General features: G+C 45.2%; 1 protein-coding gene across 1 annotated transcript in view; it reads right to left on the bottom strand.

Annotated features, from left to right (window-relative positions):
• Positions 1-13,272, bottom strand: part of LOC115803175 (uncharacterized) — a 123,133-nt gene extending 109,861 nt beyond the window's left edge. The window contains 7 exon segments of the mRNA XM_089899294.1: positions 897-916; positions 919-976; positions 1,493-1,587; positions 6,350-6,459; positions 8,727-8,954; positions 9,088-9,181; positions 13,191-13,272. Coding sequence (XP_089755420.1) covers positions 897-916; positions 919-976; positions 1,493-1,587; positions 6,350-6,459; positions 8,727-8,954; positions 9,088-9,181; positions 13,191-13,272 — 687 coding nt within the window.
• Between the last annotated feature and the right edge of the window lie 5,693 nt (positions 13,273-18,965).

Raw genomic sequence — 18,965 nt, forward strand, 5'->3', positions numbered from 1 at the left:
AAGATCATAGTGCATTACCTTGAATAATTTTTTTCTACAGTTTAAGATGTAATCATGAAACCTTAGCAAGTAGAGCTTAAACAGCCTCTCCTGTTATCATATGTATTTTATCTTATGAATACAGCCTTGTTCATTGCTATGTTTGGAGTTTTGTGTCCCTGCCTCCCTGCCAAATTCATATGTTGAAACCCTAATGCCCAATGTGATGGCATTAGTAGGTGAGGCTTTGGGAGGTGCTTAGGGCGTGAACGTGGAGCCCTCAAGAATAGGATTTGTGATCTTACTGAAGGGACCCCAGTGAGCTCCCTCACCCCTTCTGCCCTGCTAGGATCCAACGAGAAGTCTGCAGCCTGGAAGAGGGCCCTCACCTGACCCTGAGGGCACCCTGACCTCAGTTCCAGCCTCTGGAACTGTAAGAAATAAATGCTTGTTGTTTATAAGCCTCTCATTTTATGGTTTTTTTTTTTTTTTTTTTTTTTTTAACAGCAGCCTGAACAGGCTAAGAGATTCAATAAGATTTCATTTTCTGGGCTAAAAACTGGGCTAAACAGGACTGCAGAGAAAATATTTAAAATCCTTAATTCCAGCAGTTTGGGGGTGGGAAAAGTGTCCAAACTCTTTGGAAACAACCCACATGGAAATAACCAGTGATCTAATAAGAGCCTTTTTCTCCTTTTCCAGAAAAGTCTCTAAATATCTTGTTGGCCTAGTGTGCTAAGTAATTTAAACATATTTTCCTATGTGAACTGTTGTTCAGTAAGTCGGCTGGGTGTTAGCAGAAATCACAGTTCAGAGCTCACAGTGATTGTACAGATGGATCATCAAGCCTAATTGGTTCCTGTGGTTGAAATTTTCACTGTGGTTTCGATGATCCAACATTTCTAAAACCCATTTACTTTCTTCTGTGACCTCATGCTTGCTTCATTATGCATTTTTAACTTTCCCTATCCAGCAGCCTTCCTCTCTTCTCATACTCCTAGGAGGGAAAAACAATAGTTAGCTCTGAACATAGTTGCATTTTGTTTAGTCTGGGTGTAAGAGTCCAAAGAATGGAATGTCTCATTGGACCTACCTGAACTCTGTCAACTTCTAGTGTGCTATCCCTTTTGTTCATTTCTCTGATGCATTCATACTTTGTTTGTAATTCCATTAAGAAGTGACAATTACAGAGAATTTATTCTTCCTTGCTATTTTGTAGGAGTTAAAAGGCATGTACTTTTCACTGAAAAATCAACCATCAAAAAGAGAATCAAGGGCTTCCCTGGTGGCACAGTGGTTGAGAGTCCGCCTGCCGATGCAGGGGACATGGGTTCGTGCCCCAGTCCGGGAAGATCCCACATACCGTGGAGCGGCTGGGCCCGTGAGCACAGGCTGAGGCCTGTGCTCTGCAACGGGAGAGGCCACAACAGTGAGAGGCCCACGTACCGCAAAAAAAAAAAAAAAAAAAAAAAAAAAAGAATCAAATTAGAAAGCTCACCTGCTCAATTCCTACCTGAAAGAGTGCATTTAAGTGTTGTAGCTCTTCAAGGGTCACTTGATGTTCAATCTCATCAAAACAAAAAGAAAATAAATTAAAAACATATAATGCTAATAGTAATGCCCATAACATGCAATTTCTGGAAACCCATAATTCCTCTTTCTATGGGAGGCCAATATGGGGTGGCTAAGCCTCTGAGTAACACTTAGGCTATTCCAACCGTCATTGTTCCCAGTGTCTACTCCAATTCAGCTGATTCCTCAGCCCCAAGTTCTGGGGTAGGCTTGGCTCAACTGGGCTGGAAGGAAGGAAGGAAGGAAGAGGTGGCGGGTGGTGGAAGGAAAGGAGAGGATAGACATTGACTTGGGAAAGAAAAGATCAGGGACGGGACTGATATGAGAAAAGGGAGAGTGAAAATATTTTGCCAGATCACATTCCAAAGACGCTCTCTTCCCTGTCAGGAGTCCAGTGCATCAGAACTGCCTAGTGCCGCATCCTCTGCTCCTTGGTCCATCTCACCCCAGGCTGAAACAGGAGGAGGCCCTGGGGGAACTGATCTGTGGCCTCTTTTTCTGGGGTAAATTTTCTGAAGCTATGGTCAGAGGCTCTTGGTACCCTTGGTGTTAGGGAATTTGGTTACCTTTTAGTCCCCTGTCCTTAGCTCAATAAACAGATTCCCCAGAGAATGCCTCTGCCTCACCTCCAGTCTCTTAGCTACTATCTCAACAATTTGGCTTTTATAAATGAAAATCCTTAAACTTCCGGCTTAGAAAGAATGAATAAACTGTTACCAGTGGGTAGAGCCGAGCTGAGCTCTGACGTTCTTGCACCATCTCCTGAGGCCCGAGGAAGATAGCAAAGGAGGAAATAGGCTATTTCCCCAATAGGATCATCTTCTGAAATCTCTCTGACCACCTCCAAGCTTCTAAGGTGGTGGCCTTTACCATAAAACTCAGACTGACACCAAAGCTCCTGGGAGATTCACAATTTTGTAAAGTTGAAGCACCTTTCAAATTCTGTCCTAAATGACTCAATAATTACTTTTGAACTTGCTTTCACCAAGGAACAAAATTGGAAACCCAGCTCTAGAAGGGGAAAACACTCCACCTGAAGTTTCCGCTTAAAATTTCCCGGTAGGGCTCTTTTGGCAAGACCTGAGCCCAGGAGGTAATGTTTAAAAAGCTGACTGGGAGAAAGACCCCAACAATATTTGACTACACGTGAAAGATGATTCCATCACACTGAGGGGCCATTTGCCCTCCCCAGTAAGAGATATTACCACTGAATGAATTCAACATTTTCTTAGACTATGCCTTCTCCAGCATCCAAAGAAGCAGTGAGAGGATACCAAGCTCACATCAGGCTCACACACAACATGTATGAGAAAAATGTACTCGAATCTGAGACCTAACAAGAAGATGTTGCCTCTAAGAGCATGTGACTTCTTATCCTACATCCCAGATGTGACTTCCAGAGGGTGAAACAATTTTTTAAGGATTTGAAAACTATTCCCCTTAAGGTTGGAATATTACGGGAGAAACATGGTATTATTTCAATTTTCATATTGTATTTTTCTGAGCCTTTACAATTCTAAATACACAGTATACTTTATGAGTCTATACATTACATAAGACATTTATTCCTAAAAACACTTATATCCCTAAAAAGTGGTGACTCTAGATTTGTACAGAGCAGTCAAAACATACTGCATATATGTTATCCTTACCGCAGACTTCTATCCTTCCACTGCCCCTGAATATCTTTTTCTCTTAGCTTCAGAATTTCCTGAAATTTATATCATGATCACTACTTGTCCACTAACCACCTTATTATGTGAAATGGGCCTTTCACCCTTCTCTACCTCCATTTCTGAAAAAGAACAAATAACAAAAAATTGCCTACCTCCCAGGAGGGGGCTCCCCAATCCAGAAAGAGACTAATTCATCTTCTCTCCTTAAATTTACTAGAAATGCTTCTTCGAGAGTGAAGTGAATGCCATCATTAATGATAGTAATGAAGGGCATGAAACCAAAGCCAGTGATTATATAATTTATGAAAGGTTTTACAGCAGTTTTCAGTTAAGTATAAAATGTGACCAAAAAGCCTCACTCTCTCCCTTCACAACTTCTCCCCAGAGCCATCCTTCTATCCCCCAAAATATCCTACCCAGCCTGCTTCCTATTTATTTGCTCATGACACACCTACAGCCTCTGGCACCTTCCAAGCTTTGCTCTCTGTTATCCTGGTCATTCTATTCCATCTTGGCCTCCTGTTACAAATACACGTGCTTCCAGCCTCCCCTTCTCCCACTGTCCACAAAAATAAGGAAGTGAATGAAAACCCTAACCTTAACCCTAACCCTAAGTACAGAAGGCTTTTCAGGGCTGCGTACCGAATGATGTTAACGAAATTTCTGTTGCACTTCAAAAATCAGTTCTTAAATCTCACAGCCCTAATCAAATTTTCATATGTCGTGACGGAATGCAAAAATCCAGCGATCATTAGCCAACTTCTTTTGAAAAGGCAGCAATATAAATACGTTTTGGAGAAACACAGCTACAAAACAGAGCCATTATTGTGCTCTTTCTTGAAAATTTAAGTCAGGCCTTCACATAATTGCATGTTTTTAAGGCAAATTTGGAACACAAAGCAGAGAAAACATATGTCCCTTTCGGGGACTCCTGTGTTTGGCAGGGCTTGAAAATTTGTAACTGCCATCGACAGCCAGTCACATTGCATCACTAAAAAGCTTGAATGACTTGTTTTCCTACAAATAAAAACAGAGAAAAGCCTGACTATTTCCAAACTATCAGAGCTATAGTGGCAACCATAAATAATTGAGTCCACAGTTGTGGAGTCAAGTTTTAAACATACTGTCTATTGCCCAGCAATGCATTTTGTTGTATTCAAATGCATTTTCAGAGAAACCTACCTAGATGTTCTCTGATACCCTGTATTGCAGAGGGTTCATGGAGCTGTGACTCTGTCCTTACACTGCAGTCTCCCGAAAGCAAGCAGTTCTTACGATTAGAGTGGTTTTCCCATAAGCGTTCATTTGCCGGCTGGTTGCTCATTTGCAATGCAAATGAGCCCTCCTATTGTTACATCCCAACATTTCTTTGCTTCTCACTGTAGAGTCTCCTCAGTCCGGATGGTTTAGGGGTAACTTCACATCTATGACAAGGGAATTGACTAATTAATTGAATAAAGTATCCTTTGGAAAATCTGTTCCTTGAGTGTCTGTCTCTATGGCTTCAGAAAACAGACAGTTACGATCCCGTGGTCTTAAGATTCTTAAAAGAGATAGTAACTCCAGAAGATTTGAGGGGTTCTCCGGGTTGAAATTTAGGGGCTCCCATGGTGGATCGTCCTGATGAAGAGGAAAAGGGGAGGCTGCAGGGAGTTCTCCAGTGAACCTAGACTGTGAAAGTGACCTTTCTCTTGTGTGACACAAGGTCATAACCACAGGAAGAAGAGTCAAAAAAAGGCCTGTGGGGCTTCCCTGGTGGCGCAGCAGTTGAGAGTCCGCCTGCCGATGCAGGGGACATGGGTTCGTGCCCCGGTCCGGGAAGATCCCACATGCCGCGGAGTGGCTGGGCCCGTGAGCCATGGCCTCTGAGCCTGCGCGTCTGGAGCCTGTGCTCCGCAATGGGAGAGGCCACAGCAGTGAGAGGCCCGCGTACCGCAAAGATGGAAAAAAAAAAAAAAAGCATCTTGATTAGTTGCTAATAAAACTAAAAAAAAAAAGGCCTGGGTGATTCTGCCAGGAACTTTCAAACTCATGATAAACTGAGGCTTAAAAAAAAAAAAAAAAGATTCTTTTCCGCCATCTTAGAAGCAGGAAGATTAGAAGGTGGCTTCCATTTTAAACTAATTGATGCCGCCTTAAACAGCACTGCCGCTAACATCTAACCTTTATTTGAGCTTATTATGTACAAGCTGCTGGATACTTTACACGCAGGTTTCCATTAATCTTCATAACAACTCTGTGAGGGAGACAGTATTATGGTCCCCATTTTACAGACCAGGAAATTGAGGCACCAAGAGCTCAATTAACTTGCCCACTTTCTCACAACCAGTAAGTGCTGGCACCAGGACCTAATACCAGCTCTCTTTTCTGCTGCTGCACCTCTGCCGGAGGTCCCCAGCCAGTTCCTATTCCATCTCCCAAGAGAACACAGGCAGATGGGTAGACCGGAGGGGTGTGGACTTCCAGACCTCCAGTGTCCACTATCACTCATGTCTCTCCTCTGGAGAGACTAACAGTCAGAGTGGATTGTTTCCACCCAAGTGACTAGTCCCCTAGAAGTGAACCTCAAATTCCCCTTTACTTGGAGGCATTTTTACCTTGCTGTTTTAGTTATGATTATATGTTATACGGTTAAAAGTATGGTGACAATTGAAGAGTCAAACCTCCTCCTTCATTCAGTGAGTATTAAAGACTTCCCACCACGGGGACATTCTACAGCTTCTACAAAGTTTTTTTTTTTAAGATTTTTTTGATGTGGACCATTTTTAAAGTCTTTATTGAATTTGTTACAATATCACTTCTGTTTTATGTTTTGGTTTTTTGGCCACGAGGCATGTGGGATCTTAGTTCCCAGACCAGGAATCGAACCCTCACCCCCTTCATTGGAAGGCAAAGTCTTAACCACTGGACCTCCAGGGAAGTCCCCTCTACAAGTCTTAAAGTGGATCCAAATGGGCTGCAAGGAGCACCCCAAGCATTTCCCAGCTTGCTTCTCTAAATTAACCTAAAATGAATGCTGTTTTCCAGCTGCTTGGGTAGATTCCATGGCCTCTCAGTGGTTAAAAAAAAAAAAGAGAGAAATGCTTCTGCCAGCCTTAGCAAATAAGAATGGCAAAGCTGACCTTGCACGTGTGCACTGATCGGTTGTAGCAGTCGAGTACTATGTTGAGAAGGATTCTGAGGCTCTTGGCAGGGAAAAGCCAGGATGGATTCGCTCAGTTTGCCATGAGCACTGGGGGGAGGAGAGAGAACAGAAGCAACAGGCCTATACTAAGAACAAGGCGATGGAGAAATAGACAGAGAAGAACTGAGCTGGAAGGGGTCTCAGAACCGTTATAGTCACGCCCCTTCCTTACAGCATGGAAGCTGAGGACCGGAAAAGACAAGTGCCCAAGGAAGTGAGTGGCAGAGCAAAAAAAGTCTTCATCTATATCCAAAGCCAGTACTCCGTGAGCAACTCTGGCTCTTGTAGTTCTAACACAAATAAAAAATAGCTGCTGTGTGCCCGTTTTCCCACAGCTCATTTAAATATGTGTCACTGAAGCCATGCCTTTTCCTTTGAAGTGGCATCATCGCACATCCTCCTGCACAGCCTTGATTCCACACCAGCCCACACAGGCTTCGAGCCAGGAGCTGCAGATCCTGTCACCGTTCTGAGATGGCAACGGGGAGCCTCAGGCCTCAGAGGCACCCTGTCAAACACAGCCCAGCTACAAGCAATATGGCCTGGGTCACCGCAGGCTCCAGTTTGGCTAACCCAATCAGCAAAGGAGCAAAACCTGGCCTGGCCGCAGTCGGTGAAAAGGTCACCCTCAACCAGGAAATGTCCCATAACCTCTGACAATGACTGAAAAGTTCTCATGGAAGACTGAAAAAGTGTTTGCTGGGCAAAGTGAAGGTCGGAGTACGACCTACACGGTTGAACTCTCTATGCACTGACTTGAGAGGTGACCGGAAATAGATTGTTCAGGAAGAACCTCAGTGGCTGAGATCACACGGGGGCAATTCGTTTCAAATATTCTGACCCGTTTGACATCATGACTCAATGCACGCTAGGCAACAAAAGCTTCACAATACACGACTTGTGCTTTTTCAGAAGATGCGCTCTGATATTAACTAATAGCTGTCATTATTTTAGATGTCAGTCATATTCCAGCAAATCAGTCTCCTGACCCATTAATTGATCTCACCCTCACTATGAAGATCCCTGCCCTGAGGAAAGCTCCTTTTGATATATTATCTGCATAGGTCACAATGGCAAAAAGAACAAAACCCCAATTTTTTTTTCTTCCCCGCTGCGCGGCTTGTGGGATCTTAGTTCCCTGACCGGGGATCGAACCTGGGCGGGCCCTCGGCAGTGAACGCGCGAAGTCTCAACCACTGGACCGCCAGGGAATTCCCTATTTTTTAATCTCCTCATCATCCATTTCCAAGCTCACTGTCCAGCATTCATCCCATTTCTGCTCCTCGGGCCCCGTTTACTTCAATCACTTGGGTAGCCTGGTGTGCTGTTTCCTCCACGTGGGGTGGCCTCCACTTTGTAGTATCTTGGAAAAACTCCTAGAGATCCTTGAAGGCCCATCTCATATGCCACCTTCTCCCAGAAGCCTTCCTTGTCCTCAAAAGCCAGAAGTCATGTCCCCCTCCCCGTCTCCCCATCAGGGGCACGTGTCTTTGGATACACATCTCTCTCTCTTACTGAGCTCCTGTTTTCCTAAAACTTAGTCATGAGTCCATTACCTGTACAGATTTTTCTCATTTATTTACTTAATATTTTTCTTTAAATAGACTCACTTATTGTACATATTACCTTCTTTAGCCTCATCCAAAACAATGGTAATCATGAAATCATGGTTGGGTTCGATGTGCTTGCTAGATTTCCAGGGAACATTAACATAAATATACCATTATTAAATTTAAAAAATCTCATTTTGGTACTCTAAAACATTTCCTTTGAGGAAAAACTGCTGGTTGTGTAAGGTCTTGAGGGGCTATATTTTGTTTAAATTTGAGTTTTTCTCTAGGGCTCGGCATATGATACTGCTCCATAAATGTTTGCCAAATTAAAATCAAATGAGATGGATTAATTGGAATTTATTCATACCCTTAACATATTAGCATGAATCTGATTTATCCGGAGAGGCATTTGTGATCTTGGGAAGCAAAGAATGAGACTTGAAAGGAGGTGGACCTAAGAAAGGAAAATGTTGATAGGCGTGGAAAGGAGAAAGGAAAGACACCTGCAGAAGGTGGGCCCGGCCGATTATAGGGATGCTCTGCGAGGTGCGTGCCCGCTGGGAAGGTCGGTAACGGAGCAGCAGACAGCGGATGGGTCTGGATGGGTCTTCCGTGGGAAGAGGAGGCCACAGCACACCTGATATGGACCCCAGCTTTAAACAGCGTCACTGGCCACGGACCCTAGGGGGGTCCAGCGCAGCCCTAAGCCCTGCGCGAGAGCCCGCATGGCCCACAAAGGCGGTCCGATCGCCGCTCCCTCACCCTTTCCTTCCGCAGGCTCTGGTGTGGAGGCGGCGCCCACCTCCGGGCCACGTCCTCGGTTCCGATCGAGGGGCTGCACATCTTCCCAGGGTGAGGCAAGCCCGCGGCAGCCAGGCTGGGGGGTCTGCCCTCCGCAGCCCCTGCTCCCCCGAAGGCCGAGGTCCGGCGGGGCAAGTCTGAGCTCGAAGCATTAGCGGCTCCCCCAGGATCGCCACTGCGTTCAGGTTGCTGCCCGGACCCCATCCCGAGACACAGTCCTGTCAGGGGTCTCGGTAAGGAGACTTGGGTCCCCCTCCACCCCCATTGCCCATGACCCCACGTCTAATTCCCTTTTGAGAAGCCACCTTCTCAGAGGTGGCACCAAAAGCGGGCCAGGACTTTTGGGGGTGTGGAGGCAGGATCTCTGCCTTGACTGACCACGACGGAGGGCATCAAGCTGAGCCCTTCCCACTCTGCTTTAAGTAAAGGGGGGAAAAAAGAGACCCCTGATACAGCCCCAGAACTACTGGTTTCTTAAACGTTTTCAGTTCTGAACAGACAATGTAACAAGTAGGCAGTAAACTGTTAAGACAAAATCCATGGAAGTTAAGGATTGTAATTAAATAAAGCTTACAACAAAGTGAATCTGTCATGATAATTTTTATTGTAGTCTGTAGTAATTAGGTATAAATGACAAGTTCTTTAAGCAGTAATTCTAATTACTGTTAATTTGACAACACTGTTATAGGGGGAAAGTCCCCAAAGGTGCCTGGGATTGCTGGTTTTTCCATGTGTTTCCATCTTAGGGAAACAGAGGCAATGATAGATTTGCGACTTTTTACTTAAGTACTGTGCCCTTTTGTATTTGTTCTTAGAGTAGTACTACTCTTTCTTAAACTTCCTTGATTTAAAGATCTTGCTTATTGGATCTTTTTGAAACATAGAGGTTGGGGGGAAAACTCATCTCTTTGGTTGCCAAGTAAGGCAAAAGAAGTTTGTAATCTCATTTCAGCTGATTGGGTCCATATTTAGTCTCTGGGAAAAGGAACAAAAAGGTAGACCAGTTATCCCGTCAGAGGCCCAGCTGTAGGCCTTAGGGCAGACTGTGTGTCCTCGTCAGGGTTCAGGATTATTGGATGATTAAGAGGGCCGCCTTTAGAGCATTCTGGATGTTGCATGTAGGAATTGAGTCTACAGAGCCTGTGAAACTCTTTGAAGAATTTCTCACTCTTGGTGCCTTGAAATTTTATTTCATTGTAACCAAAAGAACATAAAATCTGTCTTGGAGGAAAGACCACTCTAATAATGGCAGACCTCACACAACGCATCAGGCTTGCTGGGGTCAGGTGAAGAGAGGGGCAGAGAGCTGGAAGTGAACTGAGAGGAATAGAATTTGGATGAGTGGGGGAGGGGAGAAGGAGTAGGGTGGTTTTGGACACGGGGCATTTAAATGAAGCACTCTGGACAACTAAAATGAGAGCACGAACCTCTGCAGTGTGGGGGGCTGAAGGAGAGAGAAGAGGTTAGGATACGGAAGTGTTGCAGACACTCAACCTTTTTTTCTGGGGTGGCAGAATATAGACATACAGCTACATGGATCATAATATTAAATTTCCCCAAATGAAGTGGTCGTAATTATAGTGCCCATCTCACAGGGTAAAAAGTGAAGTAAATGTTATCATGTATGTCAAGTATTTAGAGCAGTTCAAGGCACATAGTAGGTGCTCCAGGTATGGTAGCTATTATTATTGTTGTTATTATTATTATTATTTTTTTTTTTTTGCGGTACGCGGGCCTTTCACTGTTGTGGCCTCTCCCATTGCGGAGCACAGGCTCCGGACACGCAGGCTCAGCGACCATGGCTCACGGGCCCAGCTGCTCCGCAGCATGTGGGATCTTCCCAGACTGGGGCACGAACCCGTGTCCCCTGCATCGGCAGGCGGACCCTCAACCACTGCGCCACCAGGGAAGCCCTGTTGTTTATTATTATTAAGGCCAGCCCTGCTCCTTCTGTCCTACCAAAGGCTGATCAGGTACCCTTGACCCTCCTGCCCACAGCTGATTAGAGGAGTAAAAGATGTCCATCAACCTGAGGACTACTGAAAAGATTAGCTGGGCCAGTGACAGTCTCTCTCTGTCTCAGTGTCTAAACTAGGACATTTGAAAAGTGTTCAGGAAATGGTGGGAAAATGTTCAGGAAATGGAGACAGGACAGACAGAAGCAGACAAGTGGAGGGAGCTGAGTTACACGAACAAGGAGGCGCCAGAGTAGAGCTTTTGAGCTAGTGCACCTTGGCTCCCAGATATCCTCTGAATCCAAAGCCACTCCCGACTCTGCCTCATGAAAGCCCGGTTCAGAGACAGCTTTCTGTTCTAAGATTTCCATGAGATTCCCTGTCATTGCATGTGTGTCCTCACCACAAAGCCCCTTGAGTTGAGCCACCTTGAGGGGATTTCTGTTTCTTCCAAAAAGCCAGATTGAAAGAACGAATTGTCTCTGGTGAGGGCTCCACACATGGTTCCTATTTCCTTTTCTTTGTTCTTCTCTGTATTCTATATTTTCTACAATGAGCCTATACAATCAACTTATAATATTCTATAATGAAGACTTATTTTGTAACCAGAAAAAAAAATGCTACTTAAGTAAAAGAATTGGCCCACACGTTCGCAGCAACTAGAACATTTGCCTGGGGAAGATCAGTGAACTCTAAGTCAGATCTACGTCCAGTGGCTTTCACCTTATCTAGTCCTGTGCCCTGGCCCCTAAAATGAGAAAGTGCGTGAAGGAGTCTCTAGGTTTCATTTTGGTTCGAAACACTATTGCTATCTCACTTACTACCCAGATTGTCAGAATCTGTACTCCTACACCTGCAGCTGGTCTGAGGAGGGTGGCTTTCTCCTGAGTCAAACTCAGAGCTCTGGAAGCAGTGACCCTTCAGAATGGGGGTGTGTGCATAGTGGTATAGCGTTATGAAACTGTTCGTTCATTTCTTCATCCATTCTCTCATCTTGATCAGCATTTTTTTTTTTTTTTTTGCGGTACGCGGGCCTCTCACTGTTGTGGCCTCTCCTGTTGCGGAGCACAGGCTCCGGACGCGCAGGCTTAGTGGGCATGGCTCACGGGCCCAGCCGCTCCGCGGCATGTGGGATCTTCCCGGACCGGGGTACAAACCCGTGTCCCCTGCATCAGCAGGCGGACTCTCAACCACTGCGCCACCAGGGAAGCCCGATCAGCGTTTATTAAGTGCTTGACCTATACCAGATATTGGGCTAGACGCTGGGACTATGAAGACAAAACAGAGGACAGACAGGTGAGCCAGTAATTTTAACACTCTGATAAGCACCAGGTCTGTTGGAGCCCTGGAACTACACAGAGAGGAAGCACTTAACGCTGACTGGAGAGGTCAGGGTGGGGAGATGCTTCTCAAGGGAGAAGCCACTGGAAAGATAAGTATTAGTTTTCCAGGCAGACTAGAGGGGCAGTGCCTTACAGGAAGAGACAGAGCAAGTCAAACAATCTTGACCCCCGTGTATCTAGTGTATGTCATACTTAGGAGGCTGGATTTTGTCCTTAAGAAAATGAAAAGCCACCTTAACAAGACATCGTAGGACCATTCTCTCTGCAGCACGAAGGAGAGAGATGGGGAGGGACAGAGACCGTTTGCAGGAGCCTCGGAGAGAATTGCAGAGGGCCTGAACCAACATGGTAGTGGGAATGGAGATGCAGGATGCGTGTCGGTAACAGGGTCCCATGACTCTGGAGACTGGGGAGATGGAAGATGGCACCAGGATTCTGGATGAGGTGAATGGGAAGAGGCTATTAGGAGAACACGGGGAGAGTAAAAAGACGTGCAATATAAGATAATTCATTCCACTGGGGGCATATCGAATTGAATCTCCTTTTGAGATATCCAGGTAGAGAGGTCCATCCAGCAATTGGAAATGGAGGTCTGGAGCACAGGAGAGGTCTGGACATGTCACCACAGGGGTCACTGTCGAGTGAGGTCACGACAGGGGTCATTGTAGGGTGAGGGGACCAGGAAAGTCTTAGGTGGAGGGCGCCTTGTTCTCACTCAGAAATGTCAGGGTCACTGAAGTCCACATGCGTAGGGAGTGATTGTCAAGGTTAGTAATTCAGAGGTGATTGTGCACACAGCTTAATAAAGGATCAGAGCTTGGGGGTGATAATAGGAAATATGAAGCCAGAGGATTTAAGAACGAGGGAGATATGAACAAGAGGCAAACTCTGGAGCCAGGCCTCCATGCTGGCCCTTGAATGAGGTTTGGGAGGTGGAGGTGGGGGGTCCCTCTGTTCCTAAAGATCCAGGGCAGCCTTCACTGGCTGCAGAATCTCTCCTCTTGGCTGTCTTGCTGGCTCCTGGATCCCACCTTCCAAATGCTGCTCCAGCCTGGTTTCCCCAGAATGACCCCCACTTTGGACCATCCTCAGAGCCTGAGTCCTTTTTGACTCTTTCTACTGCCCACTTTCCTGGAAGCAGAACCACCATTTGACCAGCTGCTCAAACTCAGAAGTTGAGTCATTCTTTTCCTCTTTCTCGCCTTCCATCCCCAGCCACCAAGTCATTCAGTCCTCCTACTACCCTCTGTTACCACGACCCACAGCCTGGGTGGTTTCTGGGTCTCTCTGACTCTTGCTGCTCTCATCCCTCATCCTTCTTGACCCCAGATCCACTTCCCTGAAGCCCCCTTTCCTCACCCCATCCCTTTGCTTGGAGCCCAGGGGCTCCCCGCTGCTCCACGGTCTGTACACACATGCCCCTCTCTGGTTTTCTGACCTTGGACAAATTGTTTAACTTCTGTGACTTTAATTTTAGTGTCTGTGAAGTGAGGAGGTTCGACCAGGTGATCTCCCAAGTGCTTTTTATGATTTCTTTGCTGCACCTCGAAGACTCTCCTCATCTCACACCTGTTAGGGTGTCTATTATCCAAAAGACAAGTAACAAGTACTGGCCAGGATGTGGAGAAAAGGGAAATCTTGTGCACTGTTGGTGGGAGTGTAAACTAGTGCAGTCACTAAGGAAAACGGTATGGAGGTTCCGCAAGAAATTAAAAATAGAATGATCCAGCAATTCCACTTCTGGAATGCATATATATTCACAGGAAATGAAATCATTGTCTCAAAGAGATATCCATACTCCCCAGCTGACACTAGTGTTGTTTACCATAGCCAAGGTATTGAAACAACCTAAGTGTCTGTGGACGGATGAATAGATAAACAAAATGTGATATATACACACGTATACATTATATCTTTAATGGAATATTATTCTGCCTTAAAAAGGAAGGAAAAAAGAAGGAAATCCTGTCATTTGCAACAATATGAATAATGAAACTGAAGGGCATTATGTTAGGTGAAATAAACCAGACAGAGAAAGACAAATACTGTATGATATCACTTATATGTGGAATCTAAAACAAAAGTCAAACTCATGGAAACAGAGAGCTGAGTGGTGGTTGCCAGGGGCTGGGGGTGGGGAAATAGGGAGGGGTTGGTCAGAGGCTATGAACTTTCAGTTATAAAGTGAATAAGGTCTGAGGATCTAATGGATAACTTGGTGACTGTGGTTGATGACAATGTAGTATTGATATAATTGAAATTTGCTAAGAGAGTAGAACTTAAATGTTCTCACCAAAAAAAAGGTAGGAAAAAAAGGACTTTCCTGATGGGTTCCCACCCCAGTTCACACAAACCCTGAGGCTTCTGGGTCTCCCCACAGTCCAGGAATACCCAGTGTTAGCTTCATCTAAGACCTTCTGCTCTCGTTGTTCCCACCTGAGGCACCTCCCTGTTGTAGCAGGTGTGCAAACTGACATAGACGCCTCAGCTTTAAGTCAAGGAGTGTGCTCTTCGGTGGCGGGTGTGGGATCTATCTCTCAACCAGGCTGCTCTTCTTTGAATCTGACCAAGACTAGTCAGTGAGGTGGGGACAGATCATGTTACGGTATAATAAAAAATCACCTAATTCTTAACTAAATGTTTCCATGATTCTTGTGACTATCAGTGGTGCTCTCACCAGGAACATCCTATAATTCATAGTTTGTGTCCTCTCCCCCCAGATTCATATGTTGAAGCCTCATCCCCAATATGATGACATTTGGAGATGGGACCTTTGGAAAGTGGTAAGGTCATGAGAGTAGAGCCTTCACGAATGGGATTAGCGCCTTTACAAAAAGAGACCCGAGAGAGGTGATCTCTCTTCACAATGTGAGGAGGAAAGGAGAAGTCAGCTATCTATAAACCAGGAAGAGAACCTCAGCAAGGACCCCACCACAATGCCACCATGATGCTTGGGTTTCTAACCTCCAGAGCTCTGAGAAGTAATGTTTGTTGTTTAAGCCAGATAGTGTATGGTATTTTGTTATGGCAGCCCTAGATGACTGAGACAGGCTCTTTTGACAATGAATTTAGGTTTGTATTGACATATTTAAATGGAGTCATCACAGGTCATTCCTGTGTGCTATCCCCTCCTTCCAGCCCTTTTAATGGGACCTGTCTGCCCCTCACCCCACTCCCAGTGTTTGTTTTTGCCTCAAACCACCTTCTCTTTCCTCTTCATGCCTTCCTGTTTCTTGCTCTTGTTTTTCCAACCAGCGTACATCAGCTCCTGACATCTGATCAGGACCTCTTCTGGGGAAGACCCATTGAGCCCACTTTCCAGTTGACCAACCAGCCTGCCTCCTGGCCTCTGACCTGAGCATCCTTTTTGCTGCTCTGACCTCAGACCGTCAGCAGCTATGGGTGGAGTTTCTCACTGCCTGCTCTAGTCCACACGGCTCCATCACACTCTCCCCACTCCATTCCCCAGCCTGCTTCAACACAGACACAGAAGGGATACTGAAGAAGTCCTGTGTAAATAGGAGTTTTAAAAAGCTGCGCAGTTCAGACGAGAACTAATCGAAACCATCACAGGGGTGCATTTGTGTGGCGGCCAGATCAGAGCCAACACTGACATCCTCTCCTCCCTTGGAGTCTGTCTGCAGAATGTGCTTCCCAGGCTGGGAGACATCAGCCTGTTTCAGATCACAAGCTGGCATGCCCTGGTTGCCCATGGCAACCCAGCTGCACTGGAGTGTTCGCATTTGTAAATGTGTGTGGGCTTAAAATTATATTATTGATTCTGTCTGGAAGATGATAGTCTGATTTGTATATAGCTCTGAATAAATTACTCATTATTCTTTACAGCCATCAGAGTACGAGTCTCTTTCTCTTTCTCTTTTTTTTTTTTATTTTTTATTTTAGAGAGACAGCAAATTGTGTCAGCAGATGTGAAATGAAAAGCTTCCCATAACAACCATACTAAGAAATCAACGTCCAGGGCACCATCCCGGGAAGTAGTCTGGGTGTTACTGAATAGATAAAAAATGGAATGAATTGGGGAGGGATGGAACCTATATTGGGTAGTCTATTTCAAAGGGACCATAAGGTATAGTTTGAGTTACAATGAAAAGCAGACAGGAGCAGAGGGAGATGCAGCCCCACCCTGGACTTGATCAGTTCAAGCTGAACACAAGCTTTCTCTTCTGTTTTCTTTGATGTGTAGTATATACTCGGGCAGATTGAAGTGTTGTTCCAATTCAACACTCCTCCCTGTATCCATGCTTTCTGCCCTGTAGCTCTGTAGATCATCCCAGAAAAGCCCTTGACTTTGAGCTTGATCTTACAGCTTGCTTTGACTAACTAGCTAAAGTGGCAGTGTGCCAGCTCTGAGTCGTGGCTTTAAGAAGCTTCAAGAATTTCCACTTGCCCTCCTGTGTTTTTTGTCATTAGTGTGAGAAGAACTTCCCTTGAGTGGGACCCACAATGAATACATGTGGAACATTCACCTCTTCACCATCAAACCCAGCCAGATCGATGGCTTGAAGCACTACCCCAGCAATACCCAGCCCAGAGGAGCCACTTCAGCCAAGCTGCAGATGCATGGGAAATAAATTCTCATTGCCACCAAGATTTTATAGGTGCTTGTTATGCAGCAGTAGCTGACTGTTAAAATCCTCCATCTTTTCAACATCACAGCCATCAGTGTCACTGATGTTGGAAAAGAAAAGAACAACATCTCTCAACTCTTCATTTCAGTAGTTGCTGATCACAAGACTTATTGAGAGAAAATGCCGATCATGCATCACAATTTCAATTCACGTTGGGCCCTCATTGTGCACTGTACCATTGAATGTGGCATTGCTACCAGGAGCCATAAGGAAGCCAATGTACCTGAGAGAAGCTCCAAGTAAATTGTAAGATTTCATCTCTACTCTTTTAGTGCTCATGGAAGTCCTGCCAAAATATTGGTGGGCATATATTTGAATTGGGGAGGAAGAGTGGCATTATAATTCTCAGAAAGCACTGTCAATGTTTCTTTCAGTTCATCCCCAAATGAACACCTTTATCAGAATGTCGCATGTTATTACCCTCAAGCTCTTTCTAAACTTCCATGTTTCCACTCTCCAGTCAAGGGATGTACCATACAAGCACACTCAATCATTTTCAACAAATATTTGTTGAGTGCCTACTGTGGGCTGGACACCTATTGTAGGAGCAGCGTGCTCAATGCCATGTTGAATAAAAGAAGAGTGGTTGTGATGGGCAGTTAGGGAGGGTAAGAGTCAAGACTGACTCCCAAACGTCTGTCATGAGACACTTGGCAGATGGAGGTGCCATTTACTAAGATGGAAAACCTGGGAAGGGGCTGGGTTGGGGGAAAATAAAAAGCTCGGTTTTGGGCATATTATGTTTGAGATGCTTCTGAGACATGAAAGTAGAGCTGTCACGTGGGAAGTTAGATGTCCAAATATGGAACTCAGAGGAGCGAGGTCTGGGCAGAAGATACCGATTTTGAGGGTTGCCAACGTGTAGATGGCATTTAAAACCACAGGACTGAGGGAGCACACACAGAGAAGAGAAGATGGCCCGGGCTGGGTGCTGAGGAATCCTAGTATTTCAAGGACAGGCAGACGGAAGAGGAGTAAGTAAGGGGGCTATAAAGGGGCAGCTAGGGAGACAGGAAGATGGGCAGTGGAAAACATAGATGTCTGCCCATCATTCCCACCCAGCAGCCATCTCCCCCCAGCGCTCCCCCGCGAACAGAACTCTGCCTCATGTAGGTCTTGGGGGTCATGCCCTTCATGAGAGGCAGAGCTTCTCCCCATTCTCGGGGGGTGAATCGTGGGGTCTAAGACAACCATGGTAATCTGCTCTCCTTGCTGGTTTGGGTTTAGTCATGAGCATGTGACACAACTTTGGCCAATCGGGTGTGAGTGGAAGTCCACTGGGTGGTTTTGGGAAAGGTTCCCATGCTTTTGAAAAGTGAAGGAAGGGAGAAAACTGAGTGCTTTTCCTGCCTCAGATGTGGCCTCTGGATGGAGATGCTGCAGCCATCTTGCCAACAGGACAAATGTGAGCCCCAAAGCCCAAACAACAAAGCTACAAAGGATATATGTGTTAAATTACACCTTTGAATTGTTGAATTAACCAAGTGTGGAGCACTCCCTACCAACAGATTTATTTTGTAAGGTAATCAATTTTCTAAATATTCGGGCGTTGTGGGTCTTCTATGACCTGTGTGTAGCTCTAAGCATCCTAGGTGGTACCTGTGGTTTCACACGACAGAGATCAAGGTGACTCATGCCTGCTGGTAAGATGATTGTGCCAAGGGCTTGAGGGTGACGTTTTGCTCAGAACTTAATGGTTTCTTTTACCTTATTTGAGGGAATAGTAATTTCCCAAACTTTTAAGTGTATTGTTTGTCACTCTTAATACTGATTTAATATTATGCTTACAGTTTGTTTCTTTCAACAAAGACAAAATTCTTCTGCCAAGCTAAAAGCATGTTTTATCTCAGCAATCTCAGAAGAAATGGGTCACTTTTAATTATGACATCTCATCCACACCTGGTCAGCAAGAAGGATGCTGAGAAAGAGAGCTGGAAATATTCTAGGGTTTATTTTCCAGCGAACATGGAAAAGATTCAGGATAGGGCAATGCAGGAAGGAAACATAGATATCAAAGGGTCAGAACAACGAGAAAATGAGACAGGAACTTAAATATAAATAAAGTGCCCTGAAGTCAAGGTGTTTGATGACACTTAGTGCATTAATTAACCAGATTTTAAGATAATGACTGTATATCTTCAAATGGTTTGGGCCATCCTTACAGCTCTTTGAATAGTGTTTTTTTTTATACAATTAATGCTTCTGAAAGAGCTTTAATTTTACATTAATCAAAAGCCTTCATGATATTCTCAG

Source organism: Delphinapterus leucas, chromosome 18 (assembly GCF_059928025.1).
Source record: "Delphinapterus leucas isolate spDelLeu-1000000601 "Yukka" chromosome 18, BTC_Dleu_Yukka2, whole genome shotgun sequence".
NCBI classification, from domain to species: Eukaryota; Metazoa; Chordata; class Mammalia; order Artiodactyla; family Monodontidae; genus Delphinapterus; species Delphinapterus leucas.